The 10826-nt window shown below is 47.2% G+C and overlaps 2 protein-coding genes across 3 annotated transcripts in view; both read left to right on the forward strand.

Annotated features, from left to right (window-relative positions):
• LOC120817793 (uncharacterized) overlaps positions 1-3265 on the forward strand; it is a 4465-nt gene extending 1200 nt beyond the window's left edge. Inside the window, exons 3-5 of the mRNA XM_040174341.2 lie at positions 1-101; positions 719-761; positions 1508-3265. The exon at positions 1-101 is cut by the window's left edge and continues 27 nt beyond it. Of these exons, the coding sequence (XP_040030275.2) occupies positions 1-101; positions 719-761; positions 1508-2652 (1289 nt within the window). The 3' untranslated portion in view covers positions 2653-3265. The remainder of the gene's footprint in view (positions 102-718; positions 762-1507) is intronic.
• Positions 3266-3399: 134 nt separating this feature from the next.
• On the forward strand, positions 3400-6878 carry LOC120817792 (uncharacterized). 2 transcript variants are annotated; one of them, XM_040174338.2, is made up of 4 exons: positions 3400-4431; positions 4599-4714; positions 4866-4983; positions 5387-6878. In XM_040174338.2, exons 1-4 carry the CDS (start codon positions 3990-3992, stop codon positions 6367-6369), a joined length of 1659 nt encoding a protein of 552 aa, XP_040030272.2. In that variant the 5' UTR covers positions 3400-3989; the 3' UTR covers positions 6370-6878. The 2 variants fall into 2 exon arrangements, with proteins under 2 accessions (XP_040030272.2, XP_040030274.2); XM_040174340.2 differs by having other exon boundaries at positions 4641-4714.
• Positions 6879-10826: the final 3948 nt, after the last annotated feature.

Genomic DNA, 10826 nt, shown 5'->3' on the forward strand with positions numbered 1-10826 from the left:
GCTATGAGACCGTGGTCAAGCGAGAAGACTCTTTTTGTCCCAGTGTGAGACTTCGCCGGCTGTCCATCCCTCTCTATCCCGTTCCCTTCCTGAAGCAAGAGGTGTGTAGCCCGAACAAGAAAGCCCGCGGTGACCTTTCATTTCAGCATCGGGAACCAGCGGAGAAAACACCCGTGGGCATGTTTTTTAAGTTAATACAACAGTTAACACGGTAATAATACAAAACTATATGTGAAGTTCAGAGCCGGGGAGCGGTCTGCTCGAGATGATCACCTTTTTTTATACTCAATGACCACTTTTTTTATTTGTTTCCAAATCTTACAGGCAAACATAGCCTATATTTGTGGGAAGTCGTATTTACAATCATTTGATTGTAAAGGAGCGTTTTTTAACATGCAAATAATGCTTTTCTACGTAAATATAATGGATAACATAGATAAAGATAATATAGATATTGGATACATCCAGGACATGCAGTAGGAGTCCGCACCAATCCTATCAGGGTTCAGTTTTTTATAGCTGTACTCGGTTATAACGAGCTACAATGTCCACTTCACATTTAGACAAAATGATTGAAAGTCTCAGAACATCCAAAGTTCACCTCCTTTTATTTTGGCCTATGCAGACTATGTTCTGTGCGTGTATATTTTCTCCATACATGCATTGTGAATCACTGAAGAAAATGACGGAGTTTACTAAATACTTAGTTTTATTTCAGGTTGTTAACGATGACATTGACTCCAGGCGGAGATCCAGCAGAGGTGCGTTTCTCTCATTATTGTGTTGTGGAAATTGTATTTTGATTGTCAGAATTGTCACATTGTACTTATTTACACATTTGCATGCAGAGAATACCAATTCATCATGTCCAAAGCTGCTATTGTGAAAAATATTTTGGTCTTGGTCAGCTTCTCAGGTAAAATCCCCAACTGAACTATACTGTGATCCATAACGCAATCAGTCGGTGCAAAAAGTACAGAGCTTGTTTCAGCCTTTCGTACCGTGAATGTCTATCTGCACAAGTTGTTTTGTTTATACTTGGAGGGTTAGCAGTGGTTTACCGAGGGTACTGGTGGTGATAAACAGTAGCAGGCCTTGTGTCAACTGACCTATTCTAACATTTACCAACCGTTACCTTCTAGACACCACGTTCCCTTTCAGCATCCAACTATTGTTCTTATTAGTTCCTGATGAACTTGAAGGCATCTGGCAGCTGCTTATTTGCATGAAGATACACAGAGCTCAGAAGGAAGGCAGCGTCCCTTTGGTAGCCGTCACGTGTGCTAGCCGTTTAAAGTTGATCAGTTCTCTCACCGTGATACCGAAAAAATGTGTTTTAAAGATATCAGCATTACAAATCCCATTTCCTTCCATTGTGTTGGTATCGTAACAGGAAAGGTCTGTTCTGTGTGAAGGTATTTTATACACAACGATTTGTTACAAACCGCTCGGTTCTTATATTCATGTCACATCTGCTTATTTTACTTTTTTTTTTCTTCCTTGGCAGGCTGTTCATTGAATGCGAGGCTCGCACACGGGGAGCAAGAACCTTGCCGTCCGCCGGCGGGAAACGACATGGCGAAATTGGTCCAAGACATCCAACAGGAATATACTGACCCCGCGGACGGTGCCCGTCCTAGAAGGACAAGGAGACGCGTGACTGGCAAACCGCAAAAGAGTACGATGAAGAGGAAAAAAGGGGGAGGCAAAGCTGCAGCGGCTGCGTGCAGCGAGAAAGAGACTAAGACGAACGGCAGGGAAAGCACGTACTCCTGCAAGTTTTGTAAGAAGGAATTCGACACGATTTGGGGCCGAAAGGTGCACGTACGATCACACAAGAAGTGCAAAGGTTGCAAAAAAGAGTTCCGTTTTCCAAGTGCCCTTAGGAGTCATAAGCCCTTTTGCAAAAAACTCCGGGCATTGATGGCGAAACAAGCTACCTCCGCTAACCCTCCAAAACCCCAGAGCCCCGGTGTAGAAAACCTGACGGCGCCCAGCAAAGAAACGCCTGCTGTTAACGAAAGCGTGCCTTCCTCTAACGGCCGCCGTGAATCATCCACCCAGAAGGCCGAGTCTGCCAAAAAGCACGCCTGCACGCACTGCAACATGAGTTTTAATAGCAGTACGAGGCTGAGGGAGCACGTGCGCGTTCACACCGGCGAGAGGCCGTACCTCTGCAGCGCGTGCCCGAAGAAGTTCGCCGTCAAACAGGCCCTCAAAAAACACATGTCGAGAATGCACGAGGGCCAAGCCGACGTCAGCGAGGCGCAGGCGGACACGAGTTCAAACTGGAAGACCGTTGGCACGCGCTGCCGCGAGGGTTTCATCTGCGCGTTGTGCCCGAGGCTGTTGAGAACCAGATTCATGCTGAGCGAGCACTTTCGCACGCACACGGGGGAGAAGCCCCTCAAGTGCGAGCAGTGTTCCGCAACGTTTCGTTTTCGCGGGCAGCTGAGCCTCCACAAGAAAAGGTGTGCGGGTCCTCAGCCGGTGACCGAGTGCGCAAAGTGTCAGAAAACATTCGCCACGCAAGCGCGGTACCTGAAGCACATGTCCAGTTTTCACAAAGATCGGTCCTTCTGTAAGATTTGTGGGAAGGTCTTCCTCACAAAAGGCCGCCTGAGGAACCACATGGAGCGTTTCCATCAGTAAGCCAGTTCACCGGTGGGACGTCTTTTATGCTCTCGCTGGAGGTTGTATGACAAATCCGTATTTCAGGCCAGCAAACTTTTATTTTTTGGGGTATTTGCTGAAGCTAAATGTGTAATCATCTCTACATATTGTTCTCCTGGTTGCCTTAATCACATTGTGCTGTTTGGTGTCAAGTCAGCAACTTTTTTGCTGAATTCAAAACTTGAGTCTCTTGGATTAAGTTTGTGGTCACGTGCTTTGTTGTGGAGTCACATTTTTGGACTAATCTTTGATTTTGGCTGTACTTTTGGTCATTTGTTATACACAAGTGTTTTTTTACTGATACACCGATATGTGAAGAAATTACACTGTTATAGACGTCTTACATTCAAAATGACGTCTTATTGTTCAACCTAAAGCTTGAGTTCTTAAATAACCCCAAACATGCCTATATATTTAAAGTATCGACTGTTTCAATCGTGGTTTTATATTATGTGTAGTGTTTGTGTTAATGTATCCACATGGTAGGATCTGATAACACTGCTGCTTTTTATTTTCTTTATAAGTAATGAATAATTGTTATTCTAGACCTACACATTGTTGCCATTTTCCCCAAATAAAATGTTATACTTTTTGTCCTGCACGGTTTTTGAGTAGTATGAATGTTTTATTTCTTCATTTCTACTAAGTGCATTTCACACCTCTGTGTGGGAGATGTCGGAATGTCCTTTTTTCAGCATCGTTGATTTTCAGCAGTTCACAAATCCTTGATTTGTTATCGCGAGATTTAGAATTTACGCGAGACTTGACGTCATAGACACCAACCTGCTAGCTGGACGACGGCTCGCCGCATCTTTGAATGTGACTACAGCGCGTTCGTGGATTAACGGTCAGCCAGAGACTGTATTTAACCACCGTGCGTGGAAACACAGTGGACCTGCTTGTTTGGTTGCCTCAAATGCAAGAACACAGTTGGCTTCAGTGCTAAAAAAAAGAACGGGCTATCATCACCAACACAGGCTACGCTTCGTTGGCTCCCTTGTTTGCACGTTAGCTTGTAATGCTAACGCTAGCTAACAACGCCACTGAATGACATCACGTTAAGTCACAGCATGTTTTCTTCTCGCTAGCAAGAAGTTGAACTGCATGTTCGTAAACTATGCCAACTGACGGTTTTAAACCGCATTGCTACTAACCGTAGCGGTAGCTCGTCAGATAAACCGGGACAGCCAAGCTTCAAATGTGACACCGGAGAGACCCGACTAACGCCCAGCGAGATGCGTTATCGAAGCGGCTTGCTGTTCTAGACAACGCCGGCTAATGGAAATGGCCCAGCCGCGTTGACATGGCAACAACTCATGGCACTCCGCCGATGCAAGGGCAGAGGCGTGCACGGTGCTAGCGGCGTTAGCCACATCTTCCCTCTGCTGTCCTCGGAGGATCCCCGCGCAGCTGAACCGCGGTGTCGGTCGGACGTGGATTCCAAAGCGTCGCCGCCGCCGAAACGAAAGCGCATGGAGGCCGCGAGGGGCGCGTTCCACGCGCAGCTGGCCGCCGTCATGGACTCGCTGCTGGCGGCCGCCGTGTGCGAGATCGCCAAGATCTTCGAGAGCAGCCTGTGCGAGCAGCAGGCGGAGCTGGCGCACAAAACGGACGAGATCTGCGTCCTCCGGGGCGAGCTGGAGAAAGCGGGGAGGAGGCAGAGGGCGAAGGGCGGAGGAGTAGAAGGCAGCGAGGAGGTGGAGGTGGCGTCCGGGGACAGAGAGGGAAGTTCGAGGCAGCAGACCCAGGCAGGATCAGGTAGGACAGCTCACCTGTTGATACTTTCCAGGCATTTCATTGGCCACGTGTCACACATACTCACCTGTACAGTACTGGACAGGTTTTATTTTGGAGGGGGATTGGCTGTACAAAATACATTTGCACAGCCACTTTGTACAACATTTGTACAATTCATTGTTTCCCAGGCTGTATTTTAAAGGATTCGTCTTCTCTTTCAAACCGAGTAGAAGGACTCAGTCAGAGCCTCAGTGGGCTGAAAGAAGAGGTCACAGGCCAGAGCGACGCGTCAATAAAACACGAGGTCAGACCCGGTTCTTTATGTTTCAAAAGTTGGTTGTTCAAAAAATACCAAAGGAATAAAGCCTTTGTTATTATTTTGGAGCGCACGGTACAATGTGACATTGAACCCCGCTCTCTTTTTCCGTCTCACGTGTTTTATTTATTCTCCACAGCGTGCTGTACCTCGAGCTTCACCCGAGTTTACCGCAGGCCGAGTCCCAGACGGAAGCCTCGCTGCTAGGGACCTGAGGCAGACGGAGACCCTCTCTGGCACACAAGCCAAAGCCAAATGTAAGAAGTCACAATATTCTGCTCCTGCTATTTGTTCAGCATTTCCAATGTTACGACAATGATGTTGATGTTGAAACCTTTGACTGCAGAGGCATTCACTGTTTCCCACAGGACTGTGTGAGACTATTCTAGTATAATAAGAGATATTTGTGTTTTACTTATTGTATTTCCTTTTTATCTTAATATGTTCACTTAGTTCACGGTAACCGTTTTACTTTTTAGCTTTAGTACATTTATTTGACCAGACTAGTTGCTAATATCTACTTTGCATATTCTGATTCTTTATACACACTATAAATCGACCAATAGACCATCACACGTTGTTCAGTCGTACGCAATAGTCATTAAGTATGTAAACAATTAAATTGATGAAAAGTTCCTCTTCCTCCTAATTTCTCTGCAGTGTCTCATTGGGATGAGGGTGGTGCTGAACACAGATCTCACCAGGATCAAGCCTCCACCCCTTTTCTCTCAATCTCCCAGAGCGGACGTTGCTCCCCGGGGCCCGACCCAAGCCCAGCTCAACCAGCGCACTGGCCGCCGGGGTTAAGCGCCACACGAGGCGGGGTGTCCGGCCTGGAGAACCTGCAGATGGACGGCACCATCTGCTCCGGTCCGGCCAGCAGCAGCACCGGCACGGACGGGTCCTGCTTCCGACCGGGTTTCGTCTCTGACGAGACCAGCAACGAAGACGACGACGACGGCGGCTCCTTCCCTTACCTGGACCAGGAGCCTGAAAACCACGACTCCAATCAGAACGCGGCGCAGGGCCACGGCGGGGGGCCGAGGGGGGCTCGGCAGGTTCAGCTTCCAGCCCCCTCCGGAGAATCCCCGTGGAGGCCCAGAGATGACCGGGGAGGGAGAGGCTCCGTCAATCACCCGCGGCGGCTCGCTGCTTTTGGCGGCAGAGACCCTCTCCGACCACAGCCCAACGCACTGCGACACACCAACGCCCTGAGCCACCCCGCCGCTCCCGGCGGAGGGAGCGGACGGCCGTACACCTGCCCGTACTGCACCAAGTGCTTCACCTACCCGTCCCACCAGCGCAGACACCTGCTGCGCCACACGGGAGTCCGGCTGCATCCCTGTCAGTTTTGCGACAAGAGCTTCCTCACCCCCTCGGAGCTCACCGTGCACACCCGCACACACACAGGGGAGCGGCCTTTTGGCTGCGCTCAGTGCGGTAAGCGCTTCGCCCGCAGCGGGAACCTGAGAGCCCACCAGCGAGACGTTCACATGGGGAAGAGGCCCTTTGCCTGCGGGGAGTGCGGGAAGAGGTTCGCCCACAGGGGGAACCTGAGGGTGCACAATCACAGAGTCCATCAAGGAGATCCGTACTACATGGAGGAACAGCAGGAGCCCGACTTGGGCCCGAATCCCATTTGAAAATAACCCAAGACAACAACGACTGTGCACTTTAAATGATTTCTGAACACTTAAAACAGGTTGAAAGTATTAGGTTTTATTTTTTAATTTCATCTTGGGGGGAAACAAAGATTAACTTCCATTACTTCTTATAATAGGTACTTCTTTGAGGTCTAATTGAAGTGTTTTCAATACCATGGGTCACAGTTCAGGGGAGAGCTTTGCATTGGACTCAATAATTCATGAAAGAGTAATAATCTCTACTGTATATTAAATAACTTTTCTCCTAATGACTATCCGCTAATGTTCTTCCATATCACGGAAAAGTCACTGAACATATCTGAGCACTGTTTCATTGTTAAAACTTTCCAAAAGCCAATTAAGAAAGTCCTGTTCCCTTTAAAGTCGTGTTTATGTCCTGCCCATCTCTTTGTGGTGTAAAAAGGAAACATGTTATTGCAAGTTGTACATAGGAACTGTGTTTAATTTGACATTGTTTTGCAAGGTGAAATTAAATATGTATGACAAGACCATTGTTATTTTTAATTCAGAATCATCGTTCAGCACAAGCCAACATTATTGCACTACTCCACAGCAGACACCAGGGGGCAGTGTCGACGCGCTAAAGACTGACGGAATTGGACGTGCATCGCAAATAGATTTGTGATAAGTGTTGCAGTCAGCATGTTTAATCATGCGTCCTGTATTTGCAGACCCTTTTCCCTGATGTATGCGCCGCCATGCCACTACAAGAATGTGCTTATAAAGCAAAATCTAAATGAGTTTGAGTCCTTTGTGCAAAAACACATTTTCTGTGTGTAAATGTGTAAAAACAGTATTTAGGTTGTAACAAGAATTTATAGTTTATAGTCACATTACTAAGGCTTTTTTTTTTTACCTCAGTAAATTTTTGTTAAAGGATAGTGTCGCATTTATTTTTTAACATTCTCATGACTTTATGTACGAGTCAGAAGTCCCTGTAGTTGTCTCTCCTCTTAAAGGACAGCTATGAAAACCTTTCTTCCTCATGTGATGGGTTCAAAATTTACATTACGCGATTGTGTTATTCAAATTGGGATTCGACCAATAGTCCCAGTGTGTTCTTTGTGTTTCGGGCCTATAGGCAGTGTTTTCTCTGAGCTGCAGTGGAGGAATCATCACCCAAAGAGCAAATGTCATACTCGGAAACACTAACTAATAGAAACCCACTTGATGTATTGACTCAAGAATCCGAAGCCTCGCAGAGCTTCGACCGAACCGGGTTTTTCCGCCAAACCATCTACCCAAAGGCCAACATAAAAATGAATGTGGGCCGTGTGGAGGTTGATGAGACATTTGTCCCCGTCTCTCATTCTCCCTTTCATATGCACAATCAGCTGCTGAGGGAGGCTGTGGCCGTGTATTCCCCAGGCTGCTGAGCCCTCGCTTTGCTCATTGAAAGATTGCATTCAATGACCTCCTTTCGGTGACCTCCCCTCCCCCCAAAGGTCACCTGTGTCCGTCTCTCCCTCTGGTTTCAAAGCACACGGGTGTTAAAACCCTACGTTGGTTCTGGGAATGGGCACATGTGCTATACTGTATGTATATATATATAAGCACATGTGCCCATATCTATTGGGTTCTATTAGTTGTAATGTGGGAGGATTTAAACCTCCCACCAACTAAAAGCTGCATGCTCTTACAGGCCATTAAGGGAATATACAGTGTAAGCTGAATTTATGTGCAGATGAAAGCTCCTGGTGAGATAGAGAGGCAAATATATATGCAGATCTGGTTCTCAAAATAGGTGCGTGCATGTGTGTTCGTGGGCAGAGGTCACGAAGGCTTTGCAGTGTTTTCTGTTTGTGTATTTGGTTCTGCGTAATCTCCTTTCTGCTCTAAGCAGCTTTTCTCCGGGGGGGGGGCAACAAATGAACAGTAGACCACACTGGAAGGACGACACACGGCTGCTTTAAATGTGTGTGATAAAAGAGACGTATGTAGTCATTTTAAAAATTACCCCATTCAAAACAACGTTTCTGGTCATTTACTCCCATTTCCCCTCAAGCTACTGGGACCCAACGATGATTTGTTGTGGTGTGAATTTGACCTTCCTCTTTGTTTTCTCAGCGCGCATGTAATAATAAGTATATCCCTGATGGATTACCACGTCCTAACCTGGTGTTTATCACTAGGCTACAACGTTACCATTCTGTTGTAAGGCTGTAATGTGCTCTTTATGTTTTATGTGACCATGTTTCAGTTTATTTCTCTAAACCCCGAGGCTGCTGCTTTCATTTGCTCGGGGAAAAACACACTTTCAACCTCCTGCCATTTCCTCGCTCGCGGCCCAAAAAGTGATTCCATCACCATCCCATAATCACCCAGGAGTTAAATCAGACCCCCGACAACCCGGTTACTGCCCCCTCCTCCCCGAACATGTCATACACACGTAGAAAAGAGAAGAAATACGTCCTCAACGCAGCCGCCAATATTTTTGCACGTTGGGAATCAGCCAAACCAGTTTATTTGTACATTGTACACCTGTACACCTGTCTGTATCTTTTCAATTTCCCCACCCTGCTTAGGTGTGTGCTTCCATGCGTGCAATGATTGTGTTTATGTGTGCACACTTACCTGCTACTTTCTGTGTGTGTGTGTTGGTGTTCGGCGGCTATAAGGGACGTTGCGTCGCCCCGAGGCTTCTCATAATCCACCCAGTCCCACCACTCCCCAGGGGCTGTGGTTTCATACGGGTTGCCATTACTGTAGTGAAACCCCCCCTCTAGGGGATTACAGTGCTGTCTCCCGCTCGCCGCTCCGCGTTGATCCATCGTCTGCTGACTGTATTTAAGCACTCGCTTAACGATGCTGAGCTTTTAACTTTCATCTGCTGAAAGCTCTTTGTCCGTTGGAAATGCTGATTTCATGGACAGCGGCTTGAGTCCACTGGTGATCAGTCACAACCACAAAATATGAAGTGAGCTTCTGGACGTAGCTGTGACATTATAGCGAGACGGCGCTGGGATTGTTTCACTGTATGTTGGGGGCAAAGACAACTTCCTGCTCAGACAGTGGACTTTACGTGTGCGTGTGTGTGTGTGTGTGTGTGTGTGTGTGTGTATCCAAGGCAATGATGAAAGGTCACTGGGCCGCGGCTACAGTGTCAAACCTCCCCCGGGCAGAGGGTCGGATGTTTCTCTTCCCATTTTGGGGTTCACAGAGCATGATGGAGAAGTGGAGGGGCAGAACATTATCTTTGTCTTTCATAGTTCTGTGTGTGTGAGAGAGAGAGAGCGAGAGAGAGAGAGAGAGAGAGAGTGTGCACGGATGAGAGTGTGTTCTCCACAGGCTGTTCTCTGGTTGCTAAGCAACCCCCTGTCTGCACATAGGAGTGGGGGTGGGAAGGGAGAGAAGCGCCAGGTCAATGGTGACAGACACTCGCAAGCATTGCTGCGTCCGATTGGACACATCGGTGCTGCTGATGGAAGGCGCTGATCATTAACACGTCCACCGGCACGAGGCCTTAATGGTGTTTGGGTCTCACAGTCCGGATCCTCCCTACAGAGTCCATTCAATGTAACAGGAGCCGACTCTGAGGGAGGGACGGAAACGTTTGTGTGTTAGATTTGTTTTGGTCAGTTTTAGCCCAAAAATTCTTTTTTTAATTGAAATTTTTAATTGAAAATTGAAAAAAGCTTACCAAAACCTAATGTAGCCAAACTTGTACGTTGTGGTTAAATGTAAAATGCCGAATGATGATTGGCACCTGTGTCCCTCTTCTCTCCAGCCAGGGATGCTGTGACGACGCCGTACAACTCGGCTTCACCCAACGGCGACGGGTCCACGTGACGTCGGAGATGGTGGGTGATCACGCTGCACCGTCACCAAGGCGACGGGACCGGTCGGGGGGGCCAAGCCGTCGCGGCTGAATGGCAGACAGCAATGAGTCCTCTTTGTCACAGACCCGGGGTCAGCAGGTTAACAAGGACAAGCTGGGGTGGATTTACTGCACCTGAAAAAAAAAAAACTGCCGCACGCGAGGGAGTAGATGGTCATTCCTGTATTAACGTAATTACTTGATGATGGAGATGATGGAGATCTTACAGTGTGAGGGAATCTGGATGGAGTTGTATTTCTACATGCTCTGACTTCCTGTCCCTCCTAAAGGTTTTTTCCCACCTAACAAAGTTGGATGAATTATGTGCAATCTCCGCTGAGCAAACTGCTCTGGCAACCTTTTCATAATACAACCTAAATACAATCTGCTCTTTTTTATATTTTTTATTTCTGAAAAAAAAAATTCAGCTGATTTCTAAAAATCTTTTTTTTCCTAAATGTTCTCTTTGATTCAGTCACACATCCGTTCATAAACCCGGTTTTCTATGCTGGAATGCCTCATGTTACCTGCCAGCAATGTTTTATTCCCACTGCAATTCAAAACTAAAAGAGATCTGATTTGTAATGGATAAATGGTATTTTGTGTTCAATGTCTTCAA

Source organism: Gasterosteus aculeatus, chromosome 4 (genome assembly GCF_964276395.1).
Source record: "Gasterosteus aculeatus chromosome 4, fGasAcu3.hap1.1, whole genome shotgun sequence".
Lineage (NCBI taxonomy): Eukaryota > Metazoa > Chordata > Actinopteri > Perciformes > Gasterosteidae > Gasterosteus > Gasterosteus aculeatus.

Coding starts and splice junctions, on each gene's coding strand:
- LOC120817792 (XM_040174338.2), top strand. CDS start 3,990: ATGGCACTCCGCCGATGCAAGGGCAGAGGCGTGCACGGTGCTAGCGGC. Junction 4,432..4,598: donor GCAGACCCAGGCAGGATCAG/GTAGGACAGCTC, acceptor ATTGTTTCCCAG/GCTGTATTTTAAAGGATTCG. Junction 4,715..4,865: donor ACGCGTCAATAAAACACGAG/GTCAGACCCGGT, acceptor TATTCTCCACAG/CGTGCTGTACCTCGAGCTTC.